At 36.1% G+C, this 25219-nt stretch overlaps 1 protein-coding gene across 1 annotated transcript in view; it reads left to right on the forward strand.

The window, feature by feature from the left end:
* THSD7A (thrombospondin type 1 domain containing 7A) overlaps positions 1 to 25219 on the forward strand; it is a 293162-nt gene that overhangs the window by 84479 nt on the left and 183464 nt on the right. Inside the window, exon 3 of the mRNA XM_054817889.1 lies at positions 1337 to 1866. Coding sequence (XP_054673864.1) covers positions 1707 to 1866 — 160 coding nt within the window. The 5' untranslated portion in view covers positions 1337 to 1706. The remainder of the gene's footprint in view (positions 1 to 1336; positions 1867 to 25219) is intronic.

Below are 25219 nucleotides of genomic sequence, written 5' to 3' on the forward strand. Positions count from 1 at the left end.
TGGCTTTCTATGTATTCCTTATCAACCTATAATCTCCTGATTGTTGCCTGTTTTTCAACAGCTGAGGAACAGTAATCCACACTTGCTTATCTCTCTTAATCACAGCCTCACGGTGCTAGAGCTCCCTGAGCCTTTAATTCCCTCTTAGAGGCGTAACAGAGTGGAAAGTAAACAAAGACGAATTTGCAACCTTCAACATTGCTAATTTGCTCTGATGTCAGAATATTTAAACAGGCAAGGACTTGAGAATTATTTGATCACGGCCGATTTTAATCTAATGCATGTGAAAAGGCTGAGTCTGGGAAGGTTGTGCAAAATGACAGGCGTCCCAAGAGAGGTTGACTGGAGGTTTCTTCTTTAAACAACAATAGCTCCATCATTTTCAAACTCCGGGTCCTGTGTTTCTACTGTGTGTTTTTGTAGCTGTTTGCATTTTTAATTAAACTTTTTGAATATGATAGCAGTTTTCTTGAAAATTCCTCGTTTGCTTCCCAGTGTATAGGTGTCCGAAACTCAATCTTTAGGCTTGTTATTGCATCTATTCACTGGGTAGTGGGTGGGAGAGATAAAGATCCCTATTTGAAAAGCTTTGTCTCTCTCTCCACATTTTTGTATCATCATGACAGCCTAATGTATCCTGAATTCTTTCATATGTAAAACTCTGTATGTTTTAAAAATGATTGATAACTTGATCTTCAAATTATTTTAAATTACACAGTTGACATTTATGCATGTGTATATGTGTACATACTAGCTGGATAGGAAAGGATGTTATCTTGCATTATATATTACATGCACACTTCATCTACCCTGGAGGTGATGTGCGTACACATACATACACGTTATCATATACATATATTCATCTGTCCTCACAGCAGACAGCTGTATGTTACTACCTGAAACAGATTTGATAAATATGCAAGACAAGTTAGTGGGGTTTTTTATTTTTTCTTTTGTTTTTTCCCCCTGCATTTTCTTCCATTTCCCCTAAAAAGGTCTTAATTGTCTGTTTAATGCATGTGTAATCACTTATTTTTGTTGTTTACAAAATGGTTAATGCAGTGTACTTATTGTTATCAGGACAAATGTCTGTTGCTCTCCTAATTAATATATATCGTTCTGTTTATATCTGTTCTGGTTGTATGACTTGTGTTTCCGAAGCATGTCTGATGATGATTTCTTCTTTTCTTCTTAGTACGTATCATTTGGGATATTCCAGGGAGAGACGTGTCTGGGAAACCAGCCTTTTGCAGTCACTCTCTGCGTCGAGATTACAGCACTGGGCTATTTGTGTTTCTCCTCATCCCTGTTTCTCTCTGTCTCTCACTCTCTCCAGCTGGTGTAAATGACTGCTGCTGCCTCCCGGAGCAAGATAACCTGCTCAGTCAGCTGGAGCCCCCTGCGGACAGCTGTCTTGCTTTTAGCTGATGGAAAACTGCTACTAACCGTTGAATGGAAGAGTGTGGAGCAGCGACCATACTAGCAGCAGCCCCCGTCACCGCCGCTGCAGCAGCAAGAGCGAGCAAGGACTCTATTGTTCCCTGGTGTTAAACAGTTTTTCCTTTCCAACTGCCATGCACAATAGCGGGAGAGAGGTTTCCAGTCCCCTTCTCCCCGTGAAGAAATTCTGAAGAGGGGAATATTATTCGAAGAAGGTTTCGCGGTTGTGCTGCAGGTTTTGGAGGTGGCAGCAGGCTGCTGGAGGCATGGGGTTGAGCGAGGGGAGCGCTGCTTTCTGCCGTGGTCCAGGGGTTTCCACCGTGCCAGCCCGGCGCGTGGGAGTTCTTGTGCTTCTGCTGCTGGGAATCTGGGATGCTCGAGCACAAAGTGAATTTCAAACTTCATCGGTGTATTTGTGGAAGACCGGTAAGTAAGGATGCAGTGTTGACACAACAGCAGTGTGTTTATTTTTTGTTGTAAGTAATAACCTTTTTGTGTGCTTTGTGTACGTGGAGGGAGAAAGTTAAGTCTAAATTACTAATGTTTACTTGCAGGATTATAGGAAAAAAAAAAAAAATTAGGTCATCTTCCAGGATTTCACTAGCCAAGCAAATATAGCAATTAAAACCCCCACATTTGTGAGTCTATGGTATTATTATTGGGATCTCTTACATATTTTCTGTGTCTTCTGAGGTTTTCCATTTTGTTCAGTAGCTCTGTGTTGTGTGTAAATAGCAAAGGTCAGGGCATTAGTGCCTGTCCACAATGGGAAAGATCATTTGTTATAATTGAAGTCAGCAACGTTAACAGTGCTCTAAAAATATTGACGTTTCACAAAGAAAGATGTAATTCAGCATGTCTAATCTTTGTGCTCTGTGCTGACATGTAATATATTCAGCGTGGTAATTGATGGGGAGTTGGGTTTGTTAAATTTAGGTTTCTTGCACAGTATATAGGACATGTGAAAGCTAATGATGGATTAGGTGAAATAATCCAAGTGATGCCAGATCTCATAACTGAAGAGCCACAGGCAAATACGCTATGTGGATTCAGCACCACACTAGGTACATAATTTCCTCTACTTTGCTACTAATGAGTTACATGTCTGTTTTAAAGATTGCATAGTCATAACAGTGTTACAACCTTAACTTTGCATTAAAAATCAGCGGGGAATATTCCTGTGTCTGTTAATATATTACATTAATTCAGAACCCTAGCAGTGATGAATATGTGCATTTTAGTTGTCTAATACAGTTTTAGTTCTTATGTAAGTGGAGTCAAAGTCTCCTTCAGGAAATTTAAAAATTTCAAGCCAGTAAATATTTCACATTGGCTTTGGATTGGCTTTCTTCTCTGTACATTGCCAGGAATAAAACAGTCCAAAAAGTAGTAGATTTGATTAAGAATTGCTTTTCCATTAAAGGATAACCTAGTAGTAAGAGAGAGTGCAAATTAATCATTTGTCTGGAAAACAACTTTGAGAAGACAGTCTCTTTCCTGGATGGAGGGCCCCAGCCTTCTGCCACAGAAGCAGATCAATTTACAATTACAGTGATATCCTGAATTTTTTAAGAGGCTCCATCTATGCAGCAGCTCGGGGAAGAGATTAAAAGGAAATTCATTTAAACAAGAAGACAAGCTTTCCAATAATGCTAGAAAGAGAAATCTGAAGAAGGGAAAATCCTTTGCAACTTTCACTTCTGACTGAAAGATGGGTTGTGCAATGACAGTGATGCTTTTTTTTTTTCTTTTGAACCATTGACAAATTCAAAACATAGTTTTCAGTTCCATCAAAGATTTGTAAATGTTCAGCACACAATTAAAAAGAGGTAAAATACATGCATGGGTTTATGCAAAAGCACAGTAATAATACAGCATTTTCAGGAAGCGTTTTGCAATTACCCTAAGTTGGTAGGCTTCAGTAGAATAAACTCTCCAGCATTTTATTATGTCTCCATTTAAAAGTTTAATGGATTGTATTTAAAAATGTTAAAATGGTAACATAGGTTGAGAATAATAACAACTCTAGTTAAATAATCCTCACGAACATGCGCTCTCAATTTGCTATGGACTTAACTCCGCTTACTTTGCATATAGTACGTGTGCTCTGAAGTCGTGTCAGTTAAACCAGCAAGAAGGAAACTGGGCTGGCTTTTGTTTTCTCCCCTTTTTCTCCCTTCCTAGCAAAGACCGCTCTTAAGGAACTTTTGTTTAGAACATGTATGATCTAATTACATTGTCTGATGAAGAGCTAGTTCTTCCCTTCAGCTTTTCTTCTGTGACCTCTCTCCTCTATTTTGCCTGCGATAAGGAATAGGATGAGCATGTTCACTGTACAGTTTTTAATAAAATCAGTGATTTGACGATAACATGATGAAAAACAAGTCAGAGTGGCTCTTTTCAAACAATGACTAGCAAGAGGCAGTGAATCAGGTAGTGCATCTGTGTTTGGCTTCTAATTAAATCTTTGCACTCCTTTTCTTAGCTGTTTATTGAGTTTTGCTGTTTCCCCCCTCCTCTTTGTGGGAGGTTCTAGAAAGTGAACTAGGAGAATCACTGGTCAGTGATCAGAAGGGATATCTAGCACAGGGTGTATAAAGTTCAGCTAAAGTTTCAGAGAGAGTAATAGAACTGAACAGTAGTGAGCTCATCCCACTCAGATGGTATTTTGCTTTTCGTTCTGTGAAGGAAATAGGTCAGGGGCATGTGTGGCTAAGACTGTGTCTAGGAAATCAACCTGATTATATGCCTTTTGGGACCTGTTATGTCCATTTTTTGAGAAACATGCTATTTTTGTATTGAATTTAGTCTGGCATCAGCTTTTCTAAGTGCAGTACGTGACTTGCATGTGCCTGTTCTTTATTTCGAAAGATTTTTGAAATAAGGTCTTGGTGTATGCTACTCCATGTCTTCCATACCAGGTTACTGCATTGTGTTTTCTTAAGGGTGCCCTTGACAATAATCTGTGGGGATTACAAGGTTTGAGTTGAGGCATTCTTTCTCCTATAAAATAAAAATTCTGATATCTGGTAAAGTTCCCCTATACTTTTTTTGAGAGGTTGGCGTTTTGTTTTATGGAGTTTATGGTGTGGGGGTGTTATTTTGTTTGATTGTTTGGTTGGTTTTTTTGGTTTTGTTTTGTTTGGGGTTTTTTTGGGGGGTGTTTTTGTTTGTGGGGTTTTTTTGGGGGGCAGGGGGGCAGGAGTGTTCTTCTAATTAAAATTTCAACAGTTTAACTATGAAAACCTCTCAGGATTCCTGTCTATTACCATCCTCCTGTCTGCTACCATAAAAATCTGAGGTGTCTGTAATACTCGGGTTAACCATTTTGGGGTTTAATTATCTTTGATTCAGCATGGACAGTGTTGTGCACAACCTACTTTGGGCAGAGAAATTGAACTAAATGATCTCCAGAGGTCCCTTCTAATGTCCACCATACTGTGATATGGATGCCATCACTAAGTCATTTCTACTTCTCCAACTAAAACTGATTTAAGGTTTTGGCTTTTGTAACACTTGTGATCTCTTACAAGAATGGGTATTTGCTGTTGCATATTTATGCTGCAATTATAGTGTGTTTAATGGACCTTCAGTGTTTTGAATGGCCTTTAGATGAACATAGTTGATCATAGTCATTAGTCTTTAAACTAGGTTTCTCGCCAAACATTCTCATTCCATATCATGCAGACCTGGTGTGTGCATTTTTTTCGGATACAAATACATACTGTGGTCACTGGGAAAGCCATCTGCTTTCTTTAACATAAACTAAAGCAAAGTCTCCATCTGTGCAGAATACCTGGCTCTCTGCAGCAGAGTGATGAAACAGCTCGATTCCCAGAGTTGAGTCATGGTGTCCGTCTGCTTAATGATTTGAGGTAGACAACAGCAATTCTTAGCAACTCATGGAACAGAAGTTGTGGCATTAAGGGGTGGTGATTCCACTGACATGAGGTGGGTGCACACTGCCAGCACTGGACTTCTGAAGTTGAAAGAGTTTTTGAATGACCTGTTTTGTTCATCAGTAATTGCCCTCCTCTGAGTCTACTGATTTCATTTGCAAGGAATAGTTATTTGGTTTGGGTTTTACACTGCTACATTGAACTTTTGTGAGTTCCTGAAATGTTTTAAATTTAATTCATGTTCTACTTTAACTATTAAAAAGCCTTATTGAATTGTTTCTATATATGCACCAAAAAACCCCAAACCTACGTGCCACAATTCAGTAAAAACTGCTTGTGTTAAATGTTATTGTCCAGTTTCTTTTATTTTTAAAGTGAAATTTTCATATTCAAGAATGACTTATCTTTTTTATGCTACCCACCATAGGCTAAGATTTTGATGTATCTGTAAGTTTTGCAGTGAAGAAGGTGAGGACTGCTGATTCCTAAATAAAGACTGCCAGACAGTTACCAGTCTTCGAAAACAAGATGATGTGTTTTTTCTTGGTCTGTCATTTTATGATACAGGCCACGTATATACCATTTCTATACAGAACTGACTAAGTGTAGGCATTTCTTGCTGCATCAGAACTCTCCCTTACTCTACATTGTGCTTCATTTGTTTTCATTAAATCAACCAACAAGGTGATCTGTGATGTGCTGTCAATGTTGGGTGTAATGCCTGCCTACAGTTACTAATATAATTACTGAAGAGCTGCGCAAAATCAGCAAGGTTCGATCTCACTGTAAAATTGCTTCTTCTGACAGTTTGAAGTAATGCACATTACACTCTTGAAGTGGAAGTTGCAACATTGGATTGATACCTCTGGAACCAAAAAAGTCATAAGAAAAAATGCGTGAGGCAGTGCCTTTACCATCATTATCTGTTTTAAAGACTATTGATCAGATCTCAGATAGTACAGATTGGTATAGCACTGCTGAATTATTTGAGCTATTTGCAGTTGTGTGATACCAGGACTTGGTCTTCTGTGTAACAATTGCAGTTGGATATTTCTCCTCCTTTTTGACAAAGGTAGAACTTGAAATAAATTTCCCGCAGGTAACAATACCTTTTTAAAATTAAAAGCAAAAAGGCTTCATTTCCTGAAGAGAACACTTAAGTATCTGTATTTTTATGCTTATATTGTGTCTCAGTATGCGAGAATTGGTCCATCAATAATAACTTGTTCAACTTTTGAGGCAGCGCAGAATCAGAGGAAAGGCGTTAATGTGGGTGTAGGAAACATACAGAAGATTGCATGTCCTCCTTGGGGGAGTGGAGGCCCAGTGTGAAATTAGTGTGCCAAGAGGTTTCCAGCGGCACTAGAGCGATGTTGCAAACTTGGTAGCTTAGGAGTTCTCCTTAAACTCTTTGTGAGCTTTTTCAGGCAGCATCATCTCTCCTTGATTATTCCTTGTTCCATCTTCTTGGGAAGAGGCCTGCACAAGGGCCTCCTACTTCACCTGAAGAGCCTATGAACAAATCTTTCTGTTGTTTCAAGGTGTTACTGTTGGATCTTTTAACCACATCATGCTTCTTCACTACTTGGTAAGAACTTGGGTCTCAAAACCCCTCTGATTTTTAACTTCTTGGTTTCTCACTTACCCATGAAGTAGAACAAACACAACCTCTGTACCATCACGCATCCTTGTCAGGTTTTACAGTTTTACAAGTTCCAAGGCCCAACTCTATTTTAAAAAGAATTTGGTGCCACTAGTGGAAATGGAGAGAGGAGGGTTTTCAACATTTTGTCTGAGATTTCTCATCTAACACCTTCAAACATAAATTCATTGAATAAAATGTCCTTATTTTATTTTCCCTTTGTATGTCCCTAGGACTGTCCTTATTTTCACAGGACTGAGTGTTCCTGTGTTGTATTAATGCCTGAGGGGGGGCAGGAGCCCTTTCTAGGACCAGCAGGCCGGCAGGCATTTCAAAATCTGCCTAAATACACACTGACAGCGATGATCACAGGGGGAGAGAGAAAGAGGAAAATTACCTAACCAGCCCTCTGATTAAAGCACTTACCTTTCAAGAGTTGTGTCAGCTTGTTTGTTGAAGCTGTTCCATGATATAGAAGAAAACTTCCCATTTGTTTCAGGTTTGTTTTTTTTCCGAAACCAGAGTAAAGAATTTTTGCAGTAATCACAACTTGAGACAGATAAGCCTATGTCAGTAAATAGAAAACTCCCTATTTTAAAGAGATTATGAAGAAATGATCTGAAGAGGCGGATTAGATGGGAAGACCTAGGCAAAACGCTAAATGAGAAAAGATGTTTTAACCTGAGACCTAACTGACAGGAAGGGAATTCACATGTGATGATGAAAGAGGGCAATGAGGACCCCTTCAAGGGAAAATAGAGCTCTAGTCATGGTGTGGCGAACTTGAGTTGGTGCCTACACATCCTTAAGGACGGGGAGAGTGAGGTCAAGATTTTTAAACAGTCAATGTAAAGGTGTTTTTCAGGATTCATCTTTTTGATTCTCAGGTCTTCATTTACAGAATAAGATAAAAGAAATATTAGTAAAAACTGCATTTCATCAGCTTTTCAAAGAATAGAAACTACTCGAGCAAAATGCGCTAAAGATGCTTTACTGTTACCTCATTGATTTAAAATATAAATGATCCTCCAGGACTGAACATGGTTAAGTGTTGCTTACATATGCTCTGCATAAATTCATATTAATTTGAGTTACAATTTATCACTTCTATTGCGTTCTGTAATGGGCATCTAAGCAACCACACTGTTTACTGCCTGTCTCCCAGTTAAATCTGACTTTTATGTAGTCAAATGGGGCTTGTCTGTCTATGACTTGAATAAGGAAATATTAATTTTCATTAGGCATATTCATCACTCTTGCTCTTTGCCCTCATTTATACAATATCCTTTCATATTTTTTCTTCAACACAAATTGTTTCAGGCAAGTATTAAGTCTTTGATTAATGCAAAAGGTTTTTAGTGCAGCCTGGCAACATAAAACATTTGGCAGATATGCAGAAAATGGTTGCTTTAAGGATATGGTTTATAAATGTTTTCTCGTAATCTGTCCTTATTTAACAAAATGAGAGTAAATATTTAAATGTTAGGAGAACAAATTTGTGCTGCTGGAATTTTTTCTTATGCAGTTACTTTGCCATATCTGAAACAGGAAAATAGAAAAAAGTGTGTCTGATATTATAAGCCTCTAGTTAAGATAAAAAAGTAATATACTCTGGGATAATAGTTGACTTCACTTGTAGGATAGCATTTTGAAGCTGTCAGAAAAGTGGAAAATGGTAGTTGATCATGTTGTACTGGTAGCTGAGAATGTCTGGATTGTTTTCAGCACGTGCCCTGGAGTGCTTATGCTAACTGGATCAACTGAATCCCTCAGTTTGTAGGCATACTGGAATAAGAGAATACCTCAAAAGCTATGGGTTGTTTTGTTCTGTAGTCTGGCTGCTCCAGTGTTGGATTAATTCAGTTATATTAATATCTTATAGACAAGGTTTTAACTTTACAATTCCCAACTCCACTTGTTGTTGATGTCTTCTTTTATTGTGTTCATCCACTCTGTTGTTCAGATGTCAGAAGCATGTATTTTTTAACACAATAACTCCAGATTTAATAGAAAGTCCAATTCCCATAATATAAGGCTAGTATTCTCAAAGACAAGTAGTAATCTATATTTTGAGGTAATATTTGCCATGGTATAAATTAAATTGCACATTATGCACTGCAGCTGAGAAAGTGATTTCTGGGGTTTAGGACACTACATATATTTATTCTGTTTATTGAAGGTCCTTTCCTGCATTCACAACTTTGTTATATATGTCTTTTTTTTCTTTTCTTGTATTCCTCTGTGATCTGTTTTCTGTCCACAAACAAGGCCTCTCCGTGTAACGGGGCTGAGAGACCCTTTTCTGGACGTATATCCAGTCAAAAATCGCTGTTTCTGTTTCTTAGCCTAGCAAAGCTGCACAAGAATGGTGGGCTCCTTAGGTGGGTAAAGATCTATTTAAATTCAGGCTGACAGAATTTGAAGATCTGGTTGTTTGGTGTGGAGACTCAGAGGAGGCAATGGACTGGCAGAGCCTACAGTTGGAGACAACAGCAGCATTGACTTGGGATTTTGTTTATGGATTTCTTCTTTCTGTGGCTATCTCTGTCGAGTGAGACAGTAAAAGTATATGGAGTTACTAAAATAATGGAAGAATTAGATGAGAAAAACGTATCTAGAAACCCTAAAAATCCCACATTATTTGGTAAAAGTTTTCCTAAATGATCACAATTAAAATAACTGTATTAAATCTCAGTCAAACAAAAGTTAATGGAAGCAGTTTTGCCACCACTAGCACAAATTAATCTCCCGGAGAAATCTCATTATTTACTACTTTCATATGAATACTGTACAGTGTTAAACATATCAGTGTCTGGGATTTCACACAAAATCGAACAGACATTTATTGCAGCAATCAGCACGTTCTCAGCATTAATTAGCACTGTGCATTTTGGTGCGGCTGACATTTCTGGAAGTTGTCAGTAGACCACAGTAGCTGGGTTGTTTTTTTTTAATTCACTTCCTGTATTTTGTGAGCGTTGCCAAGACTGTTTTGGTGTTTTTATGTCTGTGGAATAGAAAAGGAAAATCTGGTGTATTTGCATGGATTCAGGGAAGGAGTGGCATTAGATGCAGTCCTTATTGAGTGGCCCAAGTGGAGGTTTTTTGTGATCCCTGGTGAAAAGTGTTGCTGGAAACACAGCAAGCTTTCAAATGTCCAAATACCGGGAAGAGTTTTTCATAGGTATTTTGAAAGAGAGAAAGATAATAAGTAACTGTTTTGTGTAGACTGTTTATATTACATAAAGTGAGTTTGAAGATATTAATTGGAGATGGTTTCTGATGTAATGAGACATACTTAAACATTTTAAAGATTGATGACATCTGCTAATCCAATGAGAAATTTCTTAATGAGATACGTTATTACTTTCTACCTCCTGTATTATGCAAAATGAAATGTTTGTATTAGTGAACAATAATGTAACTCTCCCTATGTGTGCTGGGGAATAGCTGTTTTAGCACTAAGCCATTAGAGAAATAAAGAATAGAACAGAGAGAGATTGTTTTATAATGACTTGTGTTTGTGCAGTGCCTAGCACAATTGAATTCTCTTCAATTGCTGGTGTTCCTATGTACCACAGCTTTATACAAAATGACATAATTAAGACTTGTTAAAGATGCTGTTTACAAAGATATGAAGATAAATTATTAACACTCAAAACAAAAATTCAAAAATTTCAAGTGCCCAAAATAGTTCAAATAACTGATATCAAGATGCCGTGCTGGAGGATAATAGCAGAGAAAATTATTTTCATAGGAAAACAGTGTTATGAAAAACCTTGGAAGTAGGATTGTCTGTGTAATAGTTCCAAAATGCGTTGTTGGGAGAAAATGTCTTCAGTAGTAAAAGGAATGTTTTGAAATGATACTTAGCATTTCCAGATTCACAGATTTGGCAGTCATCCCTTCTTCTATTTGCATGTAGCAAAACTCTTGTTTTGAATTGGATATGAATGTGCTTGATTGACCTAAAGATCACTTGTGTTATGTAAGGTTTTGCTTGTTTTGCATTTTTCTACTGACTGGTTGAATCGGGTGTACATTGTGATGAATTTTGTCCCATTTTATTCTGCTTTGTTTGATTTGCTTGTGATTTTCAGTCAAAATAATGCTCTGGTTAGGGGAATAGATGGAGGAAGAGAGTAAAAGCCATTATAGTGACACTGCTACATCTTGCAACAGGGAACATCGCACCTTTTTTAAATAAAATAATAATAAAAAAAAAAGCCATTTTAAGCCAGTAAACAGGCTGGATTTTCAATCCAGTCTCAGCTCTGCAAGTAGTTGGCAATGATAACATTGGGAATCTGTTTCCTTTTCTGTAAAGTGACGTTTATGTCACAGTTTTCTGTAGGTATCTGTGCAAAAAACAAAACAGAAAAAACTTTGAGACTTCTGATTTTTGATATAGTTATTGTACAGTTCCCAAGAAACCCATGCTGTAGCACACTTGTAGTACTTGCCATATGCAAACAAAAATGGATGTAATGGAAAGGACATCTGGGAAACAGAAAGACAGACGTTAATGTGAGTGGAGAATACAAACATGAAAAGCATGGGGCAAGCAACCGGCAGCTATTTTCTGTTGAATACAAATATTTAAAATAGATTGTGAGACGGAAAAACTCAGGGGGCTGAGAGAAGGTGGCAATTGCTGTATGAACAGATACGGAAATTTTTAAACTAACCTGAGTTTTCTAATGAATCTGCCTGGAAGTTATATTTGTACAGCATGTCCAACAGTACATATACCTGTGTACGCAGGCTTGCACATGTGATATATGTGATGGTCTGAAAACATTACTGGACAACGCTGTACGGATCTAATGGCACTACCTTAAAATACATATAACCGTAGGTTACCTAGGTCTTCAGTGTTTGGCTAAAACGGTAGCACAGCTTGAATTTGTGGTCACATTGAATAACAGAAGGGGTTTGTTGTTGTTGGGTTGTTTTTTTTTTTAATATACCACTAACTTATTTTAAGAAATTCCAGCTTCACTGTTGCTGCTTAGCTTGCTATTTTTAAGAGGCATACTTTGAAGGCTGTCATTGAAACCACTTTTGTTTGTAACCCTAAATGAAATTCAGTCAGGATTGCTTTTTAGACAGCAGCATTGGAAAGACCAACTCATTCCTGTAAGACGTGCTTGGTGCCATGCAGAAGATAATGAAAGGAAGAGGAGGGAGAGTGATAAAGTGACTGAGCGTGCAAGGAAGATTTGTAGTCTTTAACTTGACGTGGATGAATGACTTGTGGCTCTCCATATTTCAACTTGATATATGAATGTCAACACCTTGGGAATAGATTGGGTACCTGAACCATAAAGATAGGAAATTCAGGTTATTTTCTATACTGTACATCTATGGCTTTGTAGGGAGTTGCAGGAGAAGTCTGTGGGCTGTGCTGCACAAAAGTGAGTTCTTTGAAACTCTGCAAAGTGCATACCGTGGCAGATTCGTATGGGTGATTTACATAATTATTAGTGATAAATATTTTTCCCCTCTGTGTTTAATATGCTTTAAAAGCTTTATGGAATAAATCAAGATGCTGAGTATATGTACTGATTATAATTGAATCTTGGTTCTTTTGTCATAGTACAGATTTAAGCTATTTTATCAGATGTACTACCAATTACATGTGATGGAAGTAACTGTAAATTCATTATTTTGTTATATGGATATAAGAGAACTTGGCTTTTGAAATAGGATAAGAAAAAGACGAAACTTACACTAACTCTGCAAGAACTTTACTTTATTGGTCTGAGGATGTTATGTAGTAAATCCCTTCCTTTGAAAATACTGAATTTGCGAGGTTACAGTCCTTCATAGTTTCTCCTCAATAGTGTACTGTTTAGTTTCTCTCTTAACACAAAGGTGACAGTCTTCAAGGATCAGGGTTCAAAAACAAAAGCTAAAATTGGGAAGTAAAGATTTTACCTTTTGGATGCAGAAGTCATGCAAGCAGAAAACAAGTATCTTAAAATGACAATATCTGTTGCTAACATAATGTCTTCTTCACTCTCATTTAAGAAATAGAATATGGGTGTCTTCATATCAATGAGAAATCTTTTATGTTATTATTAGACTAGAAACAAGTAAAACAGTGAACCTGTGTCTCTGGAAGCAAATTACATATTGTTACTGTTCATATATAGATGCTAGTTTGGGTGTAAGCCATTGTAAGAAAGATGATAGTAGATAATTTGCTCCTACAGTAGCTTATGTATGTGTTACGGAGGTTGTATACACATCTTCTGAACTAATAACCTTGCTGTTTTAGTAAATTAAAGGCAATCTTCAATATATGCCCATACCTTTCTAAATATATTGTTTTCTCAGCAAGTAAAACACTGTTATCCAGAAAGTATATTATTATTATATTATAAATGCAATCCATTCTGTATATAATTCTCTGAAAGCAATGAGTAGCACTCCTAGAGGCAGGCATTCATTAAGAAAATACGGATGTAAGGAGAACTTGAGATGAAGAAAAGGTGCAACTTAATTAAAGATAAAATATTAAAAGGAAGAGCAAAAAATGAGTTTTGTGATGCCTGTGTTAGTTGCTAATGCAATTCAGCGTTGCGATTTCTTTTCAGTTTAAGACAGACATTCCTCACCTTTTGTGTAAATGTTACCAGAGAGAGTTATTTTGGAAAGGAAAGACAAAAATATATTAAGAAGCCATAAAGCAAAGATGCCCTGCTTTCTGTATAATGAATCAGATAATATTTTGACTTAACTTTTTTTTTAATTATTTTTGAAAGTATTTAAAAAGAAACAAGGCATACTAAATCTTCAGAATGTTATCGAAGTAATTTCATATAGATATGGAAAACAGATTCATGAATCGCATATCGGGGCCGGGGGGGGGGGGGGGGAAGCCAAACAAAAATTGGAGTCTAGAACATCAAAGATAGCACAGCAATTAAGAAAAAAAAAAAGATTTACTTTTGTGTTATATCACTTCACCTGTGTCTGGCACTAACAGGCAAGAGAGTTCATCTAATTTGCTGCAGTTGGTTATAAACAAGGAGTCCATTTGAAGTAGTAGTGTTGCTTTTGGTTTTGAATTTTTAAAATAAAGATGAAGAAGGCTCCCTGAAGATAGAAGCTCATTAAGAAAGCCAAAGGCTTTTTGGAGAATACATTCTGTTCAGGGTGGTTTTTTTGTTCCCCATTTTGTATGTCTTGGAGCACGCTGCAGCTTCTAATGAAAAAATAATGCAGTTCATTAATCTGGAAAAACTTCGGAAAGTAGCTGCATTCTGACAATATTCTGGGAATTAGTTTGAACATAATTGGTTGGATGTCAATATTAAAAAGCATTCTAATGAAAAAGAAAATGCTCAAACTATGATAGTTTGCTGCTTCTGATGAAAAATTTAATGAGGCTGAATAATTACCCTTTCTCTCTTCTTTCTTCCCAATCTGCCATATCTTTCCCAAGTTCTGCTTTACATTTATTGTAAATATTTTAAGCAGTAGGATTTCTATCAATGGAATAGAAAGACTACGCTGTTGTCTGCATGTCGCACTGTTTCATAGCTAGTTTGCCTTCTTCTGTAATCCTGTTTCCCTTCCTCACTAGATTACTCAAGAAGAGTATTTGTCAGTTGTCATGCCCCTCAGCTATCACTTAGCTGAACTGCGCTTAGTGAACTCTAATCTTTCTTCATAAATCAACCTATTAGCGTTGCGCCAAGCAACACAGTATCTGCCATTTACATAACGGTTACTCTAGTTGGTTTAATGTGACTTTTATCTTCTAACTTCAGGTTGAGAGTTACTTCCTTCTGAGATGTGATCGTGGTCCAAATACATATACTTTCCAGTTACTGAGTTGACTGTTAATCACTTATTTACTAAAGTTATGAAGTGTGTGGAAGTTGGGATTTTTCACAAGGAACCTATTTTAAGAAAAAAAAAAAGACCCAACCAACAGACACACAAACAGAAAAGCCAAAAACTACATTGTTAGAGTGGAGGGCCTTTTCTTCTGATAACTAAGTTGCCACAGAGTGATGTAGTATACGATGTGCACTGTTTTCTTAAACATTTTAAATTCCAGGTGGAGTACAGATAGTCAGATGAGAAATGAAACATTCAGACTAGTCCTTTAAAACACAGTAAGCTTTTGTATATAGAGAGGTTTTCATGAGTTTTCAAATCTATTATTATGATTTTTTTTTTCCTTCTTGCTTTTTTGGTAGAGATGATAGTTTTTAGGTCCCCATCCCAGTTTCTCATATGACTTGTATTAGAGCTTCCATACCCTACCCCTTTTCTGTCTCCATTGGCTAATGAATGCTGTATGTTTGTCCCCATGACCTGGGTCTGTATTAGCGGCCTGTTCAATAACTGCTCAGTATTGTGGAGAAGAAACGTGCTCTTACTGCCACAGGTCCCTACCTGCAGCAAGAAATAGTGGTCCACCTTTTTGTGATGTTGTGTTAATGCACTTCCAAAGAGAAAAATGAGAGACACAGTCTTATTTATCTCATGCTGTCAACATCTAAGAATTTTTATCAAAGAAAAATTGAAATTAGAAGACAAAGCCTGAACCATTTTGGTGCTTTTGTTAATGATATTCTAGTTGTGTAAGTTACAAAGCCTGAATATCAATCACACCATGATGGCAATGCAAAACTTGATTTTATATTCAGCTGCAATCCATAGAGACATTTGGTTCTTCAGAAGACATTTGCTGCTGTTTCTTTAGAGCCTGAGGCCTCGAAGATGACCTGGAATGCCAGATTAGGAAATTGATAAAGCCATCAGTGGTCTGCTGTGCTCTACTTCCCAGGCTACGAGCCACCTTGTCACGTGCAGTGCTCATGATATCATTAAATATGTGACATTAAGAGATCACACCTTTTCCCTCACTTCATAAGAAGGTGAGAAACTTTTAGTGTAAGCTTAATAAGCAAAATATGACAAATATCTACACAATCTCTAAACAGGAATTTTTGCTTTTTTCCCAATTCCATTTCATTTAGTAATTCTGTGAGTTTTCCCTTTTTATCATGGTCAAGAGAGAGGCAAATCTAAATCTTTCTAGCACATGGTTTAGTGCAAATATATTCCCTCACTATATAGATTGTAATAACATTGTACTTCTGTGTGATTTTTCCATTGAGAAAATAAAAATTGTAAGTCCAACCTTGTATGCATTTAGCTCCTGTGACTTTAATGTCATGACTCAAGGTAACACTTGAGTGTTAACATCAAGTGCTCAACATCAATTCTGGAACATAAGAATCATGAGGTAGAAAAGCCAGCAGTATTTAACTAGTATTTTTTATTTTAACTAGAAAATGAAGGCTTGAGATTAAAAATATATAAATGCAGCTTTTTGTTTATTGGTTAAAAGGGGGAAATATTCTCCCTGAGAAGTTCCTAGATGTTTCTTTTTGCTATTTTAATTTATATTTTATGCTAAAAAATCATATTTCTTCTAAGTATTTTTTAATATCACATTCTTCTTAAAAATATTAAGCTTTGTGCAGCTCAGTACATTGCGATTTCCTTTGATATATCAGTTAAACTTTAAGATAGATCACAGTGGTGGGGCTTTTCCCATCATAGAAGCATCCTTAAACTTTTTTTCCTTCCTCTGTCATTGGAATACACCTAACTGTGAAAGTGGCCTGTATAGCAGCTCAGAGCTCATGAATTTTCATTTTCTTTTCAATTTTATTTAAAGGAATTTGTCTTAGTTCCCTTCATTGATAAAATATACATTCACACAAAATGCCCAGTGCTTATCCTCTTGTGTTTAACTAGCTGTGTTAAAACCTACTTAAAACAAAAAAAAAAAACAACAAAAAAAAAAGGTATAAAACATGTGTCTTGATCTTTTTTCATTCCAGGAGATTCTTAGCTATTAGGTAGATTAGCCTTTACGCTTTAGTTAAGAAATAACACCAAATCCCTTGAATTAAAATGAATGGGAAACGGAAGATGAAATTGAGCTAGGTGGCACTTCATTTCCTCTTGTTTTGGAAGAATTTTTAGAAAAGGTTGCTCCTTTATCCTGAAAACATATGAGTGCCTGTTAGAATTGATTCTGTGCATAATGCCAGTGTGGTTTTAACAAGCAGATTTGGTAAGCGTATGGATACATGAGTATTGGATTAACATAGGCTGTTTCAGCATCCTTTAATTTTTCAGTTGTAATGAAGGATGTATTCTTTGGGTGACAATTGGGGAAGTTTTAATGTAGATTTCGGTTAGTTCCTATTGTTATTGTACATTTGTAGTTGATGGTTCAAGATCTTATTTAGGAGTTCTTCTGGCTTATGTGCCCAACACATTTCTCTTTCCTTTTTGCATCAACCAAGACCATTGTCTCCTATGGAATTGGAGTAGTGAAAAATGCTACCTACTCATGTGGTTCTTGCCACCTCCAAGGTCCTTCGGTTATGTGGAAAAAATAATTTTAAATTTCAATGCAATACAGACAAAAAGAAGCTCACACCTTGTGATAGCAAAGAAATCTCTGAGAGTTAAACTCTTAAAGTATAATACCTGTCACACTGAAATCTGGGAGATGAATACCCTTGGCCTGGCTGTTAGCAATGATTTTGTATTTAAACAAGCTTTTCATTGCTATTCCATTTTCAAAGCAGAGAATGTCATGTGTGTTTAAAAATAACTAGTCTCTAGAAAAGTTTCAAAATGAGAATATATTGTTTTAAAACCTGCATAATGGAAAAGCTTTCAAACAGAAATTTGTGGTAGCCGTTTGTGAGAGAGGCAATTCAGTATGATTCCAAGCTTCTGCTTTTATCTGTCTTGATAACAGGGCATCAATCTTCAGTGCTGGTAAAGATACAGAAATTGTTCCTAGCAGCATAAAAGCAATACCCGTTTTAATTTTAAAGGTCATGCATGTGCAATGCATTTTGATGAATTAGTAATCAAGTGATTATTTTTTTGATAATTTTGGTTAGTCCTTGTTTTTGTTAAGATTTTCCAATTTAGTATCTCTATGTAGCTTTTCAGTACAATATGGGAAGCTAAACAATCTTTCTACTGCAGGAGTAGAGGATTGAGCAAAATACGAAATGAGTGTATGAACATTCTTTCAACTCTAAGGCTGCCTGCAGTTTCAATGCCATCCATCTATTCACAGTAGCTAACACATTTTTGTAGTTTGTTTGCAAAAAAGAAATTGGGTAAGGCGTTTCAGAACGCAATATTTCTTCTCAGGCTGGTGCAATTATAAGTGTCTTAGTTTGCAAATTATTAGAGTCTATTTTATTACTGATGTGCTTGTAAGAACACATTTCACCAGCATGGCCTGGTGCTTCTGTGTTTTAGAATAGTCTTTAATACTTTGGGGTGATTAAATATAAGTAGCTTCTTAGAAATACTTATATTGTTATGGTGACGCTCTAGAATTACTTCATGTAGTTTTCATTGCTGAAAGATCTTTGCTGTCTGTTTCTCAGTGTCAGGTTTTCGGACATCCTGATGGATTATTGTAACTTAGCAGATGGCCTTAGGCTTGATCTTTAATCAGCAAACTCAAACTGAAGGTTTGGAGTTTATCTGTTTCATTCTTAGCTATGCTCTAACAGTGGGACAGATGGATTGACCCTGGTCAGTGAAGTCGCTATACAGAGCGTTCTTTGGAGCAGTAGATGTTGCTGTGAAATACAGCTGGCACCACTGTAATTTTTGATTGTTGTGCTTCAGTTTTAATGTCATTTACAATCCTCATTTATGAAAAAGTCAATTTTATTCCACTTGTTATGAAAGCCCCTTACAATTTTCAAGGGAAGCTCAACTAATTTCTCTAGTTAAGCTTATGTAAGAAAAGGTGAGCACCTGAGAACAAATGAAACAGAAATCTTCTTTAATTTGCTTTAAATGTATTAAATATGGACATTCTTTCATGTGGTTTTTTAACTTAGTTACCTATTGTGTCATATTTTTATTGCTTGTAGATAACTATTTTTTGAACATTTAAAACAGTCTAAAAATACATTCTTGAAAAACGTTGACAATGTAACAAAATTATATTTTAAAAATTTATTTATATATGCTAAGTTCTTAACTGCCAAAGAGATTTGTTGGACTTTTTTCTTTTTTTTTTTTTTTTCTTTTTTTTAAGTATATATGTTAAAGCTGTCAATACAATGGTTGGTTATAAGTGAAACCCACAGTACTATTAATACTGCTTTATCAGCATGTTGTTTTCATACAATATGTTCTCTTCATGTCAGAGTAAAAGTACTCTGCCATTAATTCAGTGGATTTGGTGACAGGTTGATAGAACTGCATCTCAGAATATAGAGATAAAATCATGATCTCTATAAATACGTATCTCAACCAGAGCTAGCTGCTTCTCTTAAAGTGTAACCTTCCTTCCTGCCAGTTTTTTCAAAGTTTGCATTTTGTGCTTTGTTAGAAACAAAGTTTCTAGGTAACAGAGAAAAACCAACATTTTGCTAATCAAACCTGTAGTTTTCGGAGTGTTTTCTTTTTAATACTGTGATGCTTTCAAGTATGAGCCTTAATTTCATCAGCATGGATTTTGAGTGTAAATTGGAAGGGAAAAAGTCAGTTGTGTTGTCAATTTTTGTATGTCCTGAAGTAATTTATCTTTTTTCAAAGCTTCTGCTGCTGTTTGTTTCCCAGAGGAGAATGATGGCTGGCCATCCCTGCTTGGAAGCGTAACTTTTAAACGATACTTTCTTGACTCGTTTCTAAACACTTGGAACAACAATTATTGTTTTATATAATGAAAAAAAAAGCAAGTGATTCTGAAAATAATTCTAAATATAAAATACAGAGTTCACATGAGCCTTTCTTTCTGTTATTTTGGGCAACCTTCCCTAACCAAGGATTTATTAATTGTAACTAATTTTGCTTTGCTTAAATGTGACCATCAGATGGTATATTTAGACCTTAATATCATAGGTGAGAGGTCATGCTAGGAATAAAGCTAAATAATTTAGAAAAAAGTAGACTAATTATTGGTGATGGAGTGGATCACTTATTAGTAATGGTTGGGTTTCAACTCCTTTTTTCTTCCCTCTAAGTATGGTATTTGGGATATTCAGTGTTTTGAACTGCATTAGAAAAGTACGCCATATGGTATTGCTTGTCTTTCCTGATTGGATGTAGCACCAGCTGTTACTCTGCAGATTCCGGAGTAGACAGTATAGATTTCATCTGTAAATGCTCAGGCATTCACTTTCATATTTGTTTTCGGAATGGATTGTCTGAAAATTAGATTATGATTTATTTGAAAATATGAAAGGGATCTGAGTATGGATATTGCTTAAAAGTAAGTGTAATTTCAGTTAGCCGTTTGAAATTTCTTATGCAAAATAAAAGCACAGCAGGTGTGGCTTTTTTGTTATGAGTAGACCTTGCTTTTATTCTGCTAAGTAGCACATGTAGAAGTAATTAATTGTATTTCTTGAAAAATATTGTAAATAACTCTCTTTATGGATTAAGTTTACATATATTGTGTTTCCTTGTAATATAAATAACTAAATTGCATAAACATTTCATGCTTGAACTCTTTACGTAGAGATTTTTAGAGTTACTGAACTGGTTTAATTTCATTAAAAACATGAAATAATGTTTTTTCCACAATATATTTACTTGGTTATGATAAAAACTAAAAGGTTTTTCTTAACACTTGGGAGTTTGGTAGTAACTGGATCAAAATAATTATTAAATTATTTTCTGTGTCAGAGGTTGGATAGTAGTTGTATTTATTTATTTAAAGTTTCCAGTAAATATTCCTTCTGTTGCACCTTGCTCCTTGTGAAAGCAGAGTCGGCAGAACTGACCAGGGATGCTGGGAAGGGCAGGGTATTCCCAGAGTGACCATAAGAGCATCCAAATCATGTGATGCAGCAAAATTTTAAGCTGAAAGCCTTAGGGAGCAGGGTAGTTAAGTCCTCTTACGGATGAGGAATTAACAACTTCCTGTTGATTTTGGGTTTTTTTCAGGGTACCACCTCCATTTCCTATGAGTTATTAAGACAATATGTGCAAAGATTGAAGTCCAGAGTTCATGGAAAGAGTTTGTACTATTAAGTTGTAGCGTATAGGATGGTGTTTATAGTACTGAGGAAAAGATTATATATACTGTATAGTATCAACTTATTAGTGTCTTTTCTGATCCCCCTCCTTTTCCCCACAAACTGGTGGATGAGAAGCTTTGTTCCCTTCAGGTGTTTATGCAGTGGCCTTTGCTATCACTGCCTTACAGGGGTGCGCAAGTTCCCCGACTGCTCTGTGCCCGCCACGGAGTGTGTGGACAGTTTCTAACATTCATAGTCATTCTAGTTGGATGGGTTATTGATGAAATTGCTGTTCAGATCTGATGACAATTTAATACAGTACCTGATAACTGAACTGAATGACCTTTGCTGCAATTGATGTTGGCCTTTCTCCCTGTTAAGTGACCGCTCAATTTATCTAACTTAGAGGAAATATTGTGATTGCTGAATAAACTGTCTTGGACAAAGATATCCACCATTCATCTTGAAAAGGTTGAGTGGCCACTAGTAATCAGAAAAGGTCAAAGAGCCTGATTTAAGATTGTTTAAATCTAGTGCTCCTTTTCAGAGGTAAGAGTACCTGATGTAACCTAGTGTCTAACTCCAGTATTGGTGATTCTGGTGGAGGCAAACCAGTGGTGTAGAAGACTGTCACCCAGACTATCAGTTTGTAAGTGCTAGACAGAATAAAATGAAGGTTTTAGGCTTGTTTTCAATTTTCACAAATGAGGTGACTATTTAGTGTTATAATAAAGTTGTGTGGGACCTTTAGTATACATTTAATTAATATTTCATAGAACCAGACACAAATGCTTATCTTTAGGGAAAATTGGTAGATATTGATCAGTGAAAATGTGATATTTAGATTCATTTATACAGGCTATTTTCCTACGAGTTTCTACTGTTGCAGAACTTACCACATTCAAATGACATTAACTACCACTTCTATGCTAAAGCACAAAACGATCAAAGCGAAATGAAGAGCAATTGATCTGCATGCTTTTCTTCAACATATATTAATTTAACCCATGAAGACTATTTTCTGTTTGATTATTCTGAATCTTGAAGTATTTTTGCATGATTAACACAGTGATTTTTGTCCTCTGCTGCTTTCACTGTTGACCTGATCACATTGGTGCGTTACTTGTAGACAGGAATTTACTATTAGAATTAGCTCTGTCCTAAGTTCTAACCATGGCTGTTATGACTTCTGGTGGGTTAGCACAGTGACACTAACAATTTAAATGGATGCAACCATTATTTCAGAGTTGTGTAAGAGACCCAGTCTGTACTAACATGAGTATCCACTGCTTTTTACTCTAGGAAACCAAGTTAACTGGCTAGTTCCTTTAGAAGTTAGTCTGTTTGAACACTAACTAGGGATGTTGAATTACTTCAAATCATTGAGGTAGTCTAATAAGAATATATTTTTTGTTGTTCTTAATTAGGTAAAGTTCAGTGTGCTTTTCTCATAGCAGTGATGCACTATTGCAGAGGAGGGTTATACTTACATAGTTGTGAGATTTGAGTCTCCTTTGGATTGTCCTAAATTGACCTGTATGAAATACCCTGGAGGTAGAAATATAGCCACTTCAATTTCTCGTCCTTATCTTGGCCAGTGATGAGACATGTATAAACACAGGACACTTTAGTCTGTGTTTTAGCATGTTTTATTCTTACCTTCACTCATTACATAGGACTATAGTCAACATTCCAGTGTGTATACACGTGTGTGTGTGTACGTGTTTGTTTACCTAGTGCACAGTGTGACTTGATTGAAGTTTCATTATGAGCTTGTTAACAGCTAAGTTAGAGAGTGTGTAGACTGTCTGGTTGTTAATTAGTTCCCATCAGCAAAATTATTAGCACAGTAGGTCAGAATTACTCCTGCCAAATGAAAGCTTCAATAATCAGTACTGTATCTGGGTCAGAGACCAATCCGGTCATAAACACTCTGATTGCTTGGGCCCGGAGGGTGCGGGGTCAGAGTCAGTGGCACCACAAAGCTGGTGATGTAAAATTGCTCTTCTATCACTGATAAAACTATGTGCTGAACATTTTTTTTTTTAAAGTTTTTGCTGACAGTGTAATATTGCCCATTGTCAATAATAATGTTCAAGAATGAGGCAGCAGCTTGCATGATGAATCATCACCACAGATGATGTGTGAATTGAGATGGTTTTTTCTTTCAAAATATTGTGCTGATAAGTATTCCATCACAGGAGATAGTAGTTAAGAGTTAAAATGCTAGAAATAGCTCAAAAGTTAACTAATCTGTCTGAATTTGCTCATAGGTTTTTGTTCATACTTAATTCGAATGAAGATAATATACTCTATTACATGCATATACCTCTAACCTGTGCAGGGCATCTTGAATGATGAAGTGTGTTTTGCAAAGAAACTTAACAAGACTGAGAAACAATCCTACTGATCTCTCTCTTAAATGTCTGTTTATGCAGTTCACCTAAGAGTAAAAGGACAGAAGAAAAATGAGACTGGGGACAGTTGATATCTTAGAAAGTGTATGAAGAACTTTCCCCCTTTGTAAAGGACAGCTGTAGTATTGCTCCATCTGGGAAGAACTACTCCTGCCAACAGGTCCCTCAGAGCTGTGTGAGAAGAATATCTTAGCTCAGCTCCAAAGCAGAACCGTTGTCATACATAATATATTGTTTAGATCAAGGTTGTTTTCTTTCTGAACGTTACATGTGTACTCACAGGAGAACAGTTGAGCATCTTCTGTAATAACTTGAAACATAACAATATGGTTCCCTTTCCTGTAGGGAAAGAAATTGTGAGCCAAGTTGCATCCTAGAAGCTATTGTTGATAGTAGTTTTGTGGAAAGCAAAAGCATATGGTAGGTGCAAGTACATAATTCAAGGAAATTCTTCCCTCTTGAAAACACACAAATTTATTTTTTTTAAAAAATTCAAGCAGTATTTTTCCAATGTTTAAAATAGTAATATGGAGGTATTTATGAAAATATGCTTCCTATGAACCTGTCTGCCTATATTACTTCTGTTTATAACAGTAGACCACAAATTTTAAAGATTATGTCACTTCCCTAGTGTTCTGTATGGAATTACATACACTTCAGATGTCTTTTAGTTCAGGTTTTTTATTTTTCATTCTCTTCCAGGTGAGTGTCAATAAAGGTTTCTTTTCGATCTACTAATAAGAGCAATGTGGCAACTTAAAACTATTTTTGACATATTAATAGTTTGTAAAAAGATACAGTAGAACATCTTTTCAGAAATCATAAGCCTTGTCTAAATTAACCATGGATCCACAATCATTTGAGGTTGTTTTATAATGAGTTAGACATTGTAGATGATGAACGAACGTGCGATGATTTTTAAACAGAAAAATATGCAGTTACCTGTTGAATTTCCTATGCATTTTTTCTTTCTTATAAATAAAAGTTCTTCAGAAAGAACTTTTCTTTGTCCTTTCTTCTGCATCAGCCAGTGGTCTCTGATGTATTTTGGGTTTCCAGTTTGCATGCATAAGCAGTATTTTTTATAAGCCTTAAAAAATCACATTAAAAATAATGGAAAATAATGATTGTTTGGGTGCTTTTTGATTTGCTTTTGCAAGTTGAAGCCAAATGTTCCAATGACAGTGCTATATTCTCAGGTTTTGGTCCAAAACCATGTTTATGGGTTAAAAAAAAAAAAAAGGAGAAAAACAAAGATATCTTCAGATGCTCATGCATTATTTTTACCCAAGTATCTAAATCTCTTGAATTTTCTATTTTTTAATTTATTTATTTATTTATTTTTAGTTCCAATGTATAATCCTAAAACTCTAGGGATTCTTTTTCTTTCTTCCCCATTTACCACTAATTTGCTGCAGTCTTGCACCGGTTTTAACGGCATTTAGGGTAACATTAACAACATCTAAATTAGAATGGGTTTATTTCATATTATATTTCCTCAGTTACTGTGCATATGTTTTCATTAACTGGTCTGGAATATATGAATGTGTAGTTTAGGAGACTTCATCATCTAGTCCTAAGATCTTAACCTTAGAAGGTCACATTCTTTCAGAGTTGGCATGATCTGCTCTCTGATACAGACTTGCGCTGCCCTGCTTCTTGACCTTGCTTTTGTTACCTCTAGCTTTTCTTTGTCCCCCTTATCACAGCGCTGAAGGTGTACTCTGCAGTTTTCACCCTCAAGGTCCTTTGGTGCTGGTGCTTTTT

The sequence above is a fragment of the Grus americana genome, chromosome 2 (genome assembly GCF_028858705.1).
Source record: "Grus americana isolate bGruAme1 chromosome 2, bGruAme1.mat, whole genome shotgun sequence".
Classification (NCBI taxonomy): Eukaryota; Metazoa; Chordata; class Aves; order Gruiformes; family Gruidae; genus Grus; species Grus americana.